Consider the following 15,847-nt stretch of genomic DNA (forward strand, 5'->3'; position numbering starts at 1 on the left):
TGGATGTTGGGGGTGAGCCCAAGGTGATACCTTTTATTTGTGACAGTGTCTCGGTGCAGGAAGCCTGACTGAAATCAGGTGGACTGCTTTCACCGTGGCATCAGACCCACAGCTCTTGTTTCTCCTCTAGAAAATACTTTAATTTCAGTTCTTGCCTTGCAAATCCCAAAGTCAATCTCATTTGCCTCACTGAAAGCAAAATCACTCCCTCAAATGCTCCCATGGTGTCCAACAGGCTGGGAGCACCTTCAGTCCAAGTGCGCTAATTCAGCACAACAGTCATAGAAACTTCTTCAACCAGAGTCGTTTCATCCTTCACTTGCCATTAACAACAGTTTTATCTCCCCTATCACTAAGGGAAACAAACTGCTTCAGAGCGGAAAGGGTTGCCAAAGTGGCCTTGGCTCAGAAAGGCAGCGCAGTCAGGACTATGTCCATACTGAAATGATAAAACCGCTGTCAAATCTTTTCCTCCACTCCAGTTTTGTGCATAACCTTGTCTCAGCCAAAAAGCGTCACCAGAAGGTATCATTAGGATACTATTACCTTAGGAATTAAACATACGGCGCTAAGTGTGGCTTTCCGCATCCTTTCAGCAACCCTGCTGCTTCAGGCAGACACATGGCACCCTTAATTTTGGGCTGCCAGATGGTTCGGCTGAGGTGCAAAGGCCTCTATGCTCCTGTTCCCACCTGTCCAAGGAGCAGAGCTACTTTTCTCAAACAGGGAGTAGCTCCCTTCTTGCTGGTTATTTTCTACCACCTCTGGGATGTGCCCTTTGCTTTCTGGGGACCCAGTTTAGGTTGGTTCTCTGGGTAGTAATAGCCCCAACATATGCACCACAGGTTGTGGTAGCAAGCTAACAAATAAACCTGACTCTATAGCATTTCCCAATTTTTGCTTTTTAAACAACAACAACAAAAAAAAAAACCCACCACCCTCCCTTCTGTCTTTATCAACAAACGAAATCCACATCAGGCTTTCCTTTATCCGTATCACTGAATAATCTAATCGGACTTCAAGCACAATATAAATAAACTCACCCAAACTTCAAAGGCAAAATATCTTCTCTAAACGCAAGCAGCTCTAAAACTTTTAGAAATGTTGTGGGTTTCTATTGCAAGAGGATATATTCACACTTGCATTTTCCTTGTTGACTTGTTTCTTTCACCAACATCAAGACCATGAAAACCAAAATAGCCTCTAGTACCCCAGAAGAATAGATGACAAATGGTTTTAATGTGCACCCGAAACACAAAGGAGAAATGAAAGACGGTTCCTAGCGGTATATACAAATGAGAGTTTCCTCTCATTTAAAATTAGCAGCTGCTTTAGACTCAAGAAACAGCAGTTTAAAAAAAAAAAATCAGAGAAAGAGTACCTTGCACTGCAACAGGAAGAACTGAGAAGTAATTCTTAGGTATTGCAAGAGGATCAGAGGCCTGTCCTACCGAAAGTTTGATCAAAACCTGTTGAAGACGACGACAGCTTTTTTTTTTTTATTATTTTACTGGCTTCACTGAGGTTTGAACCAGGCTCCAGTCTCTGCAACAAGAAATTTCACAGACCCAGCATGGGGTAATGAAGATCTGGGTTGCAGATATGTTAGTCCCTGGAGAGAGGACTTTCACAGAAAAGGGGAGAGGGTAAGGAAAAAAAACACAAAGAAAACTTTCCAGGCACAGATTTGCAAAATGTTTGAGTAAATCCAAATGCTGCAAGGGCAGATTTCATCAGAGTAGAGTTGACATCATGCTGATAGAGGTCACCCACAGGAGTTGAGCAAATAGCTGAAATAAGAACGGCTGGGAATAGGCAGCAGTTTTTCTCCAGCCGCAGGCACAGCGCTCTGTGCCCTTCTCCTGCTCGCACACAAGTGCTCAGCAAAGGAGGAAAGAAAAAAAAAAAAAAATCCTGAATATTTGCCAGGGAGAGATTTCAAACTGTACATTTGACCACAACAGTCACAGGTTCTGCTGAACTCTTTAGCTGCAAAAAGTCTCTAAACATCAGGGCTTTTCCCCTCCCAAGGGGCCAATGTGCATAACTAACAAGCCAGGAACAAGTCACAGAAGACCAGCACATGCCATGCAAAAGCTTACATGGGATTTAAGTGCTTCATGATAGGCTTATGTGGGACTTAAGTGAAACATAAACTTCATATCGGCCCTTTGCAAAGGTCACATTTGTGCAACTTGAGTTCTTTCACTTAGTTCCTGCGGTTGGCCTGTGCCACGGCGTACCTGAGCTCTCTCCTCTGCCACAGCACGGCTGGGCTCTTTGCTGATGCCTCATCACCCATCCCACAGGCAGAAGGACCAACTGCCAGCCCAGTATCTGCACTGCCAGTTGGTTATACAAGAAAGAGCACAAACTGCAAACTCAGCGTGAAGATTCATGGGTTGAACAACGTGCGGGGCAAGAATTAGTCACCAGTTATTTTGTAACGACTCTCAAATTATGAATACGTTAGAGGAGATGATCATCTAGTCCAAGTCAGTGAATTGCTTTAGCTGTGCAGCTCATTGCAAACAAGCAGCCCTGACAGCATGGCGTGACCACACATCTCCAGTTGTGGTTACCTGAAAACCTTGCCACCACCCCCCGAAGGAGCAAGATGATGAGCTACAACAGCAAGACACCCAAAATTAGTACCATAGTGGAATTAAAACTCAGAAGTCTCCAACTCCTTGCAATCCTCCAGGGAGGCCACATCACCTTTCCAAAGCCACCAGCGAGGACATCAGTCCTGCAAATGCTATGAGAAATGCTGAAGATGCAACCAGCAGGTTAGCAGGTCCACAGTATCCCCCTGGAGACCCTCATGTCTGTCCAGACCTCAGGGAGAAGTAACAAGGGCTGCAGTCCCTAAATGCAAAGGAGGTACATGCAGGGCATCAAAATCACCCCCTGAAAGAGGAGAGGGATTCTTCCAGCCAGGCACCAACGCAATGGTGGGGATGAAGGAAGCTTGCATCCTTCAGCATTGATCTGACAGGAGGAGAATAATTAAACAAAGCAGGTTTAAGGTTTTTAATTGCTTTCTGGCCCCATCTCCACTGAGGGAGACCCTTGAGGGCCAGCAAGGCAAGTACCAACCTGGTGATGCTGTGGTAGGTGGTTGCATTAAGGGCAAAACACCCCAATAAATTAAGTCAGTTCTGGGTCAGAAAGCAAATATAGAAAGAAGCAGACAAGCTGGACACACTAGACAACAAACCAGAGCACAGAGGAGCTTTAAGGCTCATCTTTTACCTGACAGTGCTGCCAAGCCCCACAGCATAGGAGGGAAAGGCACCAGTTTGCAAACCCACCCCCAAAACAGTGTCCTACCCGTGCTGTAGTGCTCCAGGCCAGTGGGCACTTCTTGTGTGGCAGGCTCGTCCCAGAGCGGGCAGCACATCCTCGGCTGGCAGCAGGCGGACTGGAAGCCGCAGGTCACCCAGGGATCCTCACAGGGGCCGGCGGCACCTTGCTTCTGGGAGCAGGAGAGGGAAAAGCGTCAGGGGAGCGGCACCCCAAAATGGCAGCCCTGCGCAAGGTGGCAGCGCACCTTGTCCCCCCCGCCCAAAATCAGGCACAAAGCCCCGGCTTTGCGCAGAAGAAACAGTGTCACCCAAGTTCACCTGGCTGAGGGGCATCATGATGGGGCCAAAAAGGCCCTTTTTTAAACAAACATGAGGAAAAATAATGAAGACCCACAGTGAGGCTGTGCTCAGCAAGATGGCGGCGGGGAGGGTCTCTCCTCAGGGTAGGCCATGGCGAGGACACCCTCCATGAGAGGGGCCTCGTTTCAGCCCCATCATCTGGAACTGTTATTTTTTGGCAGGAGGCCCCATAGCCCCCCCAAAATATGTGGGGGCCCTGTGAGGGGGTGGAGAGGCCCTGCCTGGGTCGCAGCCCTGCGCTATGGGGGAGCCCGGCCCCACACTGGCTGGAGCTCGGGCAAGTCATCATGCTCATATTCCTATTTATAGTGATATTATCTGTGATTATGATGTTTACTTTTACATTTATTCTTGCACTATTTGTATTTATATTTCTGTTATTTCTATTTATGTGTCCATGGACATCTATGTGTGTGCATACATAGTATGCATGGTATATATATGCATATGTATATATGCATTTGTGATATGCACACATGAAGTATATACATGTGCATATTTATGTAAACCTATGTATTATTACATATGTATTACGTAGTATACTGTATTATTATATGCTTACACATAATCCATTATATATATACATACATGTATTGATTATATGCATGATATAGGCACGTGTATACCCACACGTATATAATCCTAGGTTATAACTGTCATTATGCATTACACGGGTTTTTTATTGTATATAAAGTTATATTTATACTTTAAAGAGAGATCGTAAGTGTTATATACACAAGCAAATATAGGTACATGGAAATAATCCCAGGACAAAATTTTCATTTTATTTTGTACATACCTTTATATTTATATATATTTATAAATATGTATATATATAGCGCATATGTATGTAGGTACCTTATACATGTATATACATATATACCATAAAATATATATATTGGATATGTACGTGTATATCTCTAGATAAAAGGATAACAACATACACATATATATAAATAAATTCAGGATGTATTAATTTTTTATTAGTAGTAGTAGTAGTATTTCCCTGCAGGGAAATAATTTTGCTTCGTTTCCAATCAATATTTAAGAGCCAAATACATGCTTGAAACCATTTAAAGGAAAAATATCAAGCTGTGAGAGATATATTTAATTTGTCAGAATGGTCTTTTCTTCCTAATTTGGTGAAAATTTTGCTTTCTAGCAAGTCTTCTGTGCAGCCTGGTGTCTCAGCTCAGAGTTACAGCTTTCATCTGACCTTGTCTAGGATCTTTAACGCTGGCCAGCATTTCTTTGGGCAAACACCTATTAATGTGATTTCTCTATTAATGTGATTTCTCTAGAAAAGGGTCAGAGCACAGTCAAACCTGTCCCATAGCTGTGGGCAATCAGCACGGGCATGCCCAGGATCATGCTCTAATATATATTATACATAGCCACCCATCAGCTGCACAGACAGAAAGGAGCTGGCTCAGGCGAGGGAGGACGAAAGTTGTCCAAAAACTCCAGCCAAACCAACCGAACCTTTTCCAAAGCCTGATCTGCTTTGTGCTGATCCCACTGCATTCATCCACAGCAGGTGAAGGTCAGCAGGGGGAGCGGAGGCACCGGGACAATGGTAACCCTAACAATCCTCCTCCAAACACAAGCGCAGGAAATCCGATGCAGCGATCCTATTTCCAGTTGAGGTTTGCAAGCTCAAGAGGTTCAGATAAGCTCTGGGTAAACACTCAGCATTTGGACGCTGCTCTGAACTACGTGAAATCTTGGAACGCTTTAGCGGTCGACACCAAGCCGTGCCAGTGAATGGGTTGGCAGAGTCATAGCAACCAAAGAGAAAACCCACTGCTAGGGCTGGAAGAATAACCCAAACTCCTTTCTTACCATCATGCCGGGGCGAGCCAAAGGGTAAGGGGCTGTGTTGCCGATGGTTGTGTCCATATAGTAACTCATCATCTCAGAGGTGCCTGCAGAAATGGAGATGGACATGAGATGCCCTGCTGCAGAAAGCATAAAAATTGATAGCATCAGCTAAACCTGTGCTTTCTCACAGCCGTGTAAAGCTAGGGCCAGGCTATCATCTTAATGAGTTTAGGCTGGAAAAGTTAAGAGGGAAAAAAATCTGTATTAATAGTAGATATTGTGATTAGAAGTGTTGTATCAACAATGCAAACACACGGCTCCATTAGTGTAAACTGATGAGAGCCTCACAATGGTGAATGAATTATCACCTGGAAGCTGATGGAGCTACTCTGAGGGAAGATGAGATCATATTTCCTTTGCTGTAGAATCGGTGGGAAATTGTTGCCAAATTTTTTTCTTTTGAAAAAAAAAAAAAAAGAAAAAAAAGCCAGTTTGTTGAGATCAACACCTTTCCTGTAAAAGTTCTGTCAAAAACAATCTGTTTCACAAAGTACTTTGCTGTTTTCAAGAGGCATCTTCTGTTTTCCTGCATTAGCTTATGTCCCCCTTGGTAAAGCCCTCCCTTGCATTGCCTTGACTTATATTCCTGAGTAATTTGCAGCACCCTGAGTGTCCATCTCAGCCCACAGGAGCATGTCACAGTTTCACAAGTCATTCCTAGCATGGGATGTACTCCTCTGAGCAAGTCCTTCTACCACTGCTATTCATTAAATGGGATTTTGAATCATCAATTAGCCCGTTTGTGTAGCTGAGGTGAAGAGGCTCTGTTTTCAAACCTGCAGATGCGTCTTCCCCTCTCCTGTAAATGCACAGTGACAAATGCAGGGCCAATGCACTTTCTGTGTTTTGGGGAATATGACTTAAAGGTGCTGGGAGCAAAGAGCAAAGGGGGAGTAGCCTTGGCTCAGAGGGGCTCACTCAGGCAGGATATGACTTGGAGCCAAGGGGAATGGCTATTTTCATCATGCTGATACACAGCATAGCCTGCGAGACGGAAGAGCTGCCGCTGCTTTAACCTCTCTGAGGACACAGCAGCTCTGGCTCCCCTGAAATACCTCCCTTTTGATTTCTGCAGACCTCCTGTGCTACCGACTGTAACCGCTGCAGATGCAAACACTTGTCCAAGTCGTCTTCTAGACAGAGCCAGCGCCGCCACGCTACCTTCAGCCTCCGCTTCTGCACTGCACCCACGAACAGCTCCCGGAGGCACTGGGACCTGCTCCCAGCCTCCCCTCCTCTCCTTCCCTGCTCACGGAGCCAGGGGCTTCGCCGCTGCCAGGGGCCGGCCAGCGGTTAGCAAACGTGCAGGCAAAGGGCAGAGCCTGCCTCAGCTGTGCCTCACTCGCCACTTCAGCAAGCAGGGACTCCAGAGAGTGTCTCCCACCGCGCTCTGTGACTAATGGCCAAATGTGAAACACCTGCATGTGTATGAGTATTAAATTATCATCATCATTTCCTGCTTGTTATTACTAACTTTTGGTCTAACACCAGTGTTTTTTTATAAACATATCTTTTAAATTCACAAAACCGAAAGCTACCTACGTGGTGAAAGAACAACGAGCCTATTTCTCTTTGCACTTAAAGCAACCCAGAAACACACATATTGCAAGTTACTGTGGCTGAGAAGCCTTAACTAATCTCAGCATCTGTGCACACCCTACCAGCCTGCTCTAACTAGGCGTTAAAACACGTTTGCTTAAATGTCATTGCAGCTGGGTCGGCCTGCAGCTGGGTAAAAAAAAGGAGGTGCGTGGAGCCCATTTCTGCAACCCAGCTAATGAAGGATAAGGTGCTCAGCCCCAGTCCCTCACACACCTGTCCCCTGATCCTAACCTTAAGTGTAAACCGTCTCACGTCAATGTGAACTGATCTCCCTCTTGCTCTTAAGTAGAGAACAATGCTGCCAAACTGCACCAAAGCGAGACAGACACTGCAAAATGGAGACAGAGAAATCGCCAGGCTTCTTCACCTATTTCAATGACACACACATGTCCGAGAGTAAGGAGGTACAGTGTTAAAACAGCAGTTAAAAAAGCCGTCCCCATGAGCAGCTCTTTTTCCTGCTTTGCAGCTTGTGCTATAGGCAGTTGGGGGTTGGTTTGTGTTTTTTTTTTTCCCTTTGATCAAGACACCTAAGTCACACCGGTTCTCGAGAACTTGCTTTCATGCCTCGCTGAATGTCGTTTGCATCTTTCTCAGGATGCCGTTGCCAGCTGAACCTTCCAGCAAAGTACCACACGTTGACGCTCGAAGCAGCATGAGCTTCTGTTACAGGAGAAGCACTAAACCCATCCTGACACCCAGGACAAGGCTTCATGCAATACAGAATATCAGTAAGATTGCCAGAGCTGTAAAGCAGCACCAGCAACCCCCTCCCGAGCCCTGGACTGGAAAAGGAGAATTATCATCTCTAGACAGCAGCTCCGATAGATTTATAGCAAGGGCAGTTTGCTTTTCAGTTTCTCTTCCCCTGCAAGCTGTACTGTTAAAAAGCATAAGTGGGGGGCAGAAATATGATGCAAACCTCAGCAACCATTTGCACTGCCAGCCCTCTCTGTTCAAGCTAAGTCCAACTGAAATGCAAGGTAAATCAGGCCCCCAACCTGATGCAGATTTTGTGGGTGATAACGGTAGAATGACAGAGAGACGCGGGCTTTAGGCTGCAAAAAGGACGTGGAAGGCAAGCCCTGCTAGAAGAGGGCAGGTGAGGAGATTCTGTGCACAAAGTAACTGTGCTCTGGAAAAACAGGTACGCGAGGCCAGCGACAGGAGGCAAGATGAGAGCAGAAAGGGAGCTCTGGAGCACTTTGTCCAGGCTAATTTTAACAGAACTTCCACCACTTCCCATAGGAAACTACTTCACAGCCCAATACATCTCTCACTGTCAGCAAGTTTCCCTGATGTTTGAGCGATATTTTTCTTCTCTTTAGCTTCCTCTAATAAGAGCCTAAATAGTTCCTCTCCTCCCCTTAGACGCCATTAGATAGCTTTAATGACTGCTCAGGAGCTTGCAGCTGAACTAAATTCAATGACAGCGCTCTTCGTGGCAGGTAACTTGGCCGATATTAAGGAAATCACTGCAGATTTACACCACGATAATCAAGATCCACAGCTTGCTGAGAGCTGTTAATAAATAGAGGGGAATCAGAGCCATTTGGTATAATCCTTAATGACTGAACAGCTTGACTGCAGCCTTATTGTTTGCTCTTATTATTCCTGTCTTATTGTGAAAACATGTGTGGGAGAAACAGCATTTTTTGGGGACTTGCTCAAGTACTAACCAAAGCTATTAGACTCCTGGGTCATTTCTAAATTAAATTAGAATTTTAATTTCATTTCAACATCCTTCCCTCCTCTTTCACATGAGATTATTTTTTTTAATAAATTACCAAGCTTAGTTTAAAAAGGGAAAAGCTGTTTGTTCTCGTGGTTAACACACACACATGCAGAAGTTAGGAAGGAGTTAAAAATGTGTATTAAAACAAAGTGAACTTTGTCTATTGGATGTATAAAGACCCTTTACAGTATTCCCATATAATGTCTAAGTATTACATTGTTTTAAGGACGGGGAAAGGGAAGTGGAGTGAGACTGCAGTGACTTTCCCGTGGCAGAGCCAAGACCAGCAGCTCCCATCTCTGTTTCCCAGTTTAACACTCTGCACACAGGTCTCCCCTGTCTCCTGTAAAATCCTCTGGCTCAGATTCCTCCCCGATTTCTGAGTTGTAGGAAGCTTCAGCCTCTGCCCATCCATATCCCTCAGCCCCAGGCTGGCAACCCAGTAAAGGTCTCACTGAAGGGTGGCACAACTGGGACAGCTGCAAAACAGCATTCGGGTGCTTTTCTCCATCCCAATAAACCCCAAGATTCCCTTTCCGTGGAGTTAGATGGGAAACCAGGAGGATGGGGCAGCATCAGCAACCCCATCAAAACACTTCTAACTCCAAAGAACGTGAATGAAGACTCTGAAAATGAGAAGCAGCACCTTCAAGACAATCATCCTCCGCGGGCGGCCGCGCTGGCAGCTCACTGACCCAAAGCTGCTTAGTGATAGCCATTTTATTTTTGCATCAAGTAATAATTTATCATCTTTGAGGGGGTGGGGAAAATAGCTCGTGGAAATGACACTCTTCCGCAAGGCTTTAACCCTTGAAATCCTGGCACTTTCCAGGCCGCCTGCCAATTCAATTCTCAGGGGAAAGAGTGCTTGTTGATCTGTTGGTATGTTAAAAACCTCATTCAATTCATCAAACCCTGGCACCAGCTTGAAATAAAAGGAGCATCCCTAACGCAGGAATACGAGCAGGAGAAATCAGCATGTTTTTCTTGCTGCCTATTTACAAACCATGTTTTTTAACATCTCATATCAGGGGATCCCACATTTGTTATGATTTTAAAACTTTGCAGCGTTCTCAGAGATAGTACATGATTTACTGAAGGGAAGCCAGGCAGGGCAGTAAATAATGACGCTATGGTAAATAGAGCAATATAGCAATTGCCCTTCTGCACCCTCGGTAGATACTCCAAGAGATTAAACGTCTTGGCTAAGGACATACAGAGAAAGCGAGGGTGAGAGGCCGAGCATCCAAGCCCCTGAGCCACTGTCTTAACTACACGCCCGTGATTGCAGTCGGATTAGCATTGCCGTAAGAAGGCTGCCCGCGCTGTTTCTGGGAACGATGCTGCAGGAGGGGCTGCCTGTCAGCACATCACTTTCTGCTTTAATGCTGTGCTCTTTCTTTTCTCAGTAGCTGTCAGATCTGAAGGAGATATGATGGTACCTTAAGAGCCTTCCCATTTGGTGAGACAAACTCTAGCTGGGATGGATGACAGCGGTCGTGAGATAGTGCCAGGATAGTAAAGGTTTGGACCGGTTTTATAGACACATGTGCCCACGAGACCTTGTTCTCTGTGCTTGGTGGTAAACTGCTTTCTGCTTTAGACTTCTTCTTTATCCTGCTCCTTTGTCTATTACTCAGCTGTTATTTTATAATTAAGCTAAAACAGTGCCACCATCAATAGCACCACCAAATCTCTAGCAAGCTGGCAGCGCAGGTTATGGCAAGGAGAGGGGTTTAGGTGGGATACTAAACCAGAGAGGCTGTTGCCATTGTATCAGGTTGCTCTCTCTTGGATCCTAGCAGCTACTTGCAATTGCAGGAAGATGTGAATTGGGTGTGTGTGGGGTGGACAATTAGGTCATCTGTTATTTCACTCACGAATTTCCCTCCGTGAAATAATAGACTTACGGCACAAAGTCACGGGCTGTATCCTCAGCTGGGGCAAAGCAAAGGGGGAAAGAACCGGATGAGTTTCCCACTGTTCAGCGAGGGTCCCCTGCACCAGGGAAGGATGTGGCCCTGCAAGGAGCATGCATTCCCCATCTCAGAGAGCCCAACCTGCCCCGTGGCAAAGGGGTCGGGGTTAGGGATTGAAGGGCCAGCTGTAAGTCTGTGTTTTGCTCCATACTCCTTGTACAACCTGCAGCAGGACGCTTGGGACCAGCCTGCCCAGATCTGCTGGTGCTTTGAATATCCCACGAAGCGCCTCTCTCCATCCAAACCGCTTTAGAAAGTCAGGTTAACCTTCGTTTCTCTGCGCCTCGACTTGCCAGATGTATAGAGGAAAAGTGCACTGAGGTGTTTGGAGGGGCACATGGCACCCGCAAGCTCAGCGGTGGAGTGGAGGGCAAGGGGCGCACACACACCTCCCAGTGCTGGGTGCGCAAAATGGACAGCAAAATTCCACAAAAATCCCAGCGAGCAGTGCCACTCCCTGCTGCCCAAGGCGAAAATGTCCGGGTAGCCAAAAAAATCTGGCTTGCCAGAAAATTGTTTACACGACAGGCAGGGGTGAGCTTGAAAAACCAGCCGAATTAGAGGCAGTGTGAATAGCCTGTAAGCAGGAAACCGCTCCGGACCCAGCCCACAGCCCCCAAAGGTGTCAGTTGACAGCACAGGATGGGAAGTTGATGGTAACTGTAATACCAAATGACTGACCACATGCAAAGCAATGATTTAGAGCCTAATGGGAAGGGGGAAGGCCTTGGCTCTACTCCTCAGGGACTCGTAACTCCCGCTGGCTCTTTTTGGCTGGGTGAGCGGTGCAGGATTGTGCCCTTCCCAAGGGGTGGCAGCGGCACGGCAGCACATCCCTGCGGCTGTTCACTCGCAGGGCTCCAGCTCCTCCAAAAAGCAAACGCTGGCACCTGTGGCGCTTTCTGCCCTTCGGAAGATGGCATTGCTATTGAAAGCAGCGGAGGTGCGGCAGCGAACCCCTTACAAGCATCCCTCCAAAGACAGCCCTGGTCTGAGGGGTTCCACCCCTTGTCTGTCTGTCTGTACACAGGGCTGGAGGGATTAGAGTGAGCATCTGACCCCGGGCACTTCGCTTTTCCCCCTGCCTCACAACAAAAACAAGCAAACCCCCACCCAAAGCAAAATACAACTCAAAACATAAAAGTAATTGCAAATTTAATCCACTGTAACAATGCCAAGGCGCAGCTTTTTACCTAGATGAAGGAAACAATAATGTTCTTCTAAACATACATATAAACTTTATATACTCTATGTATAAAAAAAAGGATTTTTAAAGGGAAGCATCAGCTCAGACATTTATATAAGATCCTGCCGCACTGTTAGCAAGCACATGAATCAGTTACTGGGTGAAACTGGAAATGGAGAGAGTAAAAGTAAATCACCGGCAAAACAAATCTTAGATGTCCTGAAAATGAACACAGGTACCTACAACCCCAAAAGAGTTTAAAGCGACTCTTTCCCCACCACCACTTACTACTTAGCTGAAAGACCAGGGGAAAAGCTTATGTCCTCCACGGCTTCCCACACTTGTCTCCGATGTCTTTCCAACTACCTGGTGTTATCCTCTGCGCTGGAGCTGGAGAGGATGGAAATACCATAGTGTTTGCAGCAGGGCCGCCTATTCAAAGGGAGGGGGAGTGGTCAGCCCCGCATCCAGGGCGGTGGGAAAGGCGAGCTCCACGCTGCTCACGCTCCGGCAGCCACCGCCAGCCAGGAGAAAGCCACCTCTGGCAGATGTCACGCCGGTGGGACAAAAAAATAAGGTTGCTTGGAGGTGGTCACGGGAGGCAGCCTCCTGCCAGCCCCTCCACCCCGGTGCAGGGTGCCGGGCTGTGGTGGTGGCCTTTGGGTCCGTGCTGCTCCCGCGTCCTGTAAAGCGATCCGAGGGCTTCAGCGTGCTTTGCAAGTGTTACTCAGGACCCCCAAAGTCCCTGGAAAGTGGTGCTTATCCTTGCACAGTGCCTAAAAATAAGGCACGTAGAGCATGACCAGGGCGAGGTTTATCCAGACCCTATCCCTGAACCTTAGCTCAGCTGCTGCCTCTGCCTGGTAGTGCCTAATGGCAGAAACTGCTGTTTCCTCCTAAAAGGTCCCCAGGGCACCTCCAGCTTTTCTGCGGCCGTGTATACCCCGGGGCATCACTGGGTCCAGAGTGCTGTGCTTTCTGGTGCCTGCCTTACCCCCAGCCATTGGGTTCCCCTGCTGCTGCAGGCACAGCCTGGCAGCACACCCCAAAACCCCTTATCACATGCCTCTGGTACCAGGCATGCCCCCCAAAAAAAAGGCCACGGTAGCTGCTGCTTGGTTTTAAAAGCAAAACGGCTGAAGCGATCTCCCCTTACACGTGGCACCATAGAGGGGAGATGCTCAGCCAGCACTGAGAGCCACTGGTTCAGCCCCCTCCTTTGACAGAGGTGGATGGCCCCAACCTGCATCACCCCAAAGACTGCTTTTAACGTGGTTGCTGAAGGAGGCCAGGGCACCACCAGAGAGGAGAAGGCTGCCGGGATGAGAAGGGCAGGCGAGCATTTTCCTGGCTGTGCAGGAAAAGGGAGGGGGGCAGAAACACAGGTTGCAGGGGGATCACTCCAAAAACCTCAGTGTAAATTACCCGCCCTGCTCCGGGAGAGCAGGATCTGGGGCTGCTCTCTCCTAACGGCTCTGCCTCCCCCTGCCCAGCCTGCCCGACCCTCACAGCCTGGCCAGCGACCTCCAAAGCCCCAGCACTACCCGCAGATCCTGGATGCAGGAGGATGTGCCCATCCTGCCTCTCCTGCTCTCACTCTCCAGGCAGCAAAGCTGCCTTTTCCTCCAGGAGAGGGCTCCAGGCTGGAAAACCTCTCCGGCTCCAGCACAGATCCCCGTCACGCAGCCTTCGTGAGCAACGGCTGAGCCCGTCAGCAGCCCCAGGAGCGGGGCAAAGCCCCAACGCCAAGGGTTGCATACGTGCAATTAGAAATCCCAATAGGGAACTGTAATAGCAGAGCAAGAAAGAAGACACAGCCATGGGACTCAGCCCTTACCACCCCAATGTGCTGACGCCGTAATGCTCTGCTTGCCAGAACACTTGTAGAAGTGACCGGCTTTCAGGGAAGTTTGCAGCATCCTCACAATAAAAAAATGCCGCTTGTACATCTAAGTACTGTCACTGGAAATCCAGAGCACTGGTCAGTCTGGAGAGAGAAATAACTCCTGGGGACGCCCTTTCCCAGTCCAAAAATAGGTATTTTGGATACTCCCAGGTAAGCAGACATTTGCAAAGCACGGACTGAAACTGTGTTTGCTATCACATGGATAATTTCTGCCTGCACAGGGCTTCTGTGGCATCGACTTCTGCCAGATGCTTCCCAGAGAAATCAAATCTGCAAAACCATAGTGTTCACAAGCATAAAGGACTCCCCTGTTCTTCACATCCCAGCTGAGGAGATTGCTTAAATGCACATAGCGACAACAAACAGAAAACCCTCAATATTTATGCACGTAAAACTATTAACAGGTCCTTCGAGGATTTTCTCGAGCTTCTAAGAATGAATCTCCACTTCAGCCACTGCCTTAACTTAGAAACACACAGCTACAGGTGGCCCAAATATACGTTACCTGTTGAACTTGCAGCCGTAAGGCACGGATCATTCTTGTAGCTATTTTAACGCAGGAAATTATTTACAGGGTTCCCATCTTCTCAGGAAGGTTTCCAGCCTCCTGGGCTTTGGTACAAAGGCTCAGTCACGTCTGAGCACCAAAGGAGTGGAATGCATCCAGCAATCAATTTTTATCTGGGCAACTCTTCCCAAGGCTGCAGGATAACCCCGCTGGCAGCTGCGAACAAGATGTCTTTCCCTGGGCTGGATGCTTTGCTCTGCAGCAGACGGTCCTTCTGATACGGTAATCTATATATTAATAGCCTCTGTATTATGGCTGTCCAATCGACTCTGTGTCTGCAAAATGGGGAGGCTTCTGTTTTCGGCTGTTTCTTGCAGGCAGCACGATGTCTGCTGCGCGCAGATCACCTCGCTTGGCTTGCGCAGGGTCGCCTGGTTTCGGGGTGGCTGCTGTCACGTTAGTCACCTAAGCCAGTTGCTTCAGCTCGCAGCAAAAAATTGCGTTAAATTTCGGGTAGTTCATGGAATTTATCATAAAGCCATCGTGCATCGAGACATACTTTCCATTTCACATGGTTTGGATTTTCTTTGTACTCGTAAAAAAATAAAATGATTCCTTAATGTTTAACTGAAGCAGTTAGTGATGTTTTTACTGAATCTGAGATGTCCTGTGGATGTTTCATGGATTGTGTTGCTTAAATTTAGGGGCACACAGGCTCCTTCTGGAAGGTGCCGGACATGGGTGTCAGCAGAAACAGCCCCTCTCCCAGTAACCAAAGAAATCCTTATGACCATTTTGCAGCTAGAGGAATGGATGGAAACCAAGAGTAGCATCATAGTGAAGGTGGATATGACTGGAGAGGGTCATGGTTTGTACCCTGGACTTGGGGAGTGAACACAGATCACCTGGGCAAAATTCATCACAGCCAGAGTGCTCTGAGTTTCACCCACCGTCACCTACCGCAATTCACCCCCTCGCAGCCCCCAGATTACTTTCCAGGAGGCATCCTGCAGACTTGTGGCCCTGCTTGAGCATCATAAGCCACTAAGGGTGAGAAGCCGCATGTAATAAGCTTCCGCAGCCCTTTTTATGGATCCGTAAGTATCATCGTTTCCATATCACACTGGAAAAACAGAGCAGGAACTGATAAAATGACCCTGAGTGCCTGAGGCTGCTTTCAGTCGGTGTTACATGCTGACCCCAGTACAAGGGAGCAAAGCAAGGGGATTTTGGTGGGTTACCTTCCCAGCCACCGTTTGCCCTGGGAGAAGGTGACAGAGCCAGATCACGGAGCTGCCTGTGCTTGTAAATATTGCAGCAGGTTTGCCCAGGCTGCAGCGGCATTCCCGCCTGCCCCTCCTCAAAGCCAAGGCAATGACACA

At 47.6% G+C, this 15,847-nt stretch overlaps 1 protein-coding gene across 3 annotated transcripts in view; it reads right to left on the reverse strand.

Moving 5' to 3' along the window:
• ETS1 (ETS proto-oncogene 1, transcription factor) overlaps positions 1-12,473 on the reverse strand; it is a 78,015-nt gene extending 65,542 nt beyond the window's left edge. Inside the window, exons 1-3 of one of the 3 annotated variants that reach the window (XM_064471015.1) lie at positions 12,340-12,473; positions 5,511-5,593; positions 3,334-3,475 (exon numbers count right to left, since the gene is read on the reverse strand). In XM_064471015.1, the coding sequence (XP_064327085.1) occupies positions 3,334-3,475; positions 5,511-5,582 (214 nt within the window). In that variant the 5' untranslated portion in view covers positions 5,583-5,593; positions 12,340-12,473. Of the gene's footprint in view, positions 1-3,333; positions 3,479-5,510; positions 5,594-12,339 lie in introns of all 3 variants that reach the window. The other 2 variants (XM_064471014.1, XM_064471017.1) reach the window with 2 other exon arrangements.
• Between the last annotated feature and the right edge of the window lie 3,374 nt (positions 12,474-15,847).

This window comes from Phalacrocorax carbo, chromosome 21, assembly GCF_963921805.1.
Source record: "Phalacrocorax carbo chromosome 21, bPhaCar2.1, whole genome shotgun sequence".
Lineage (NCBI taxonomy): Eukaryota > Metazoa > Chordata > Aves > Suliformes > Phalacrocoracidae > Phalacrocorax > Phalacrocorax carbo.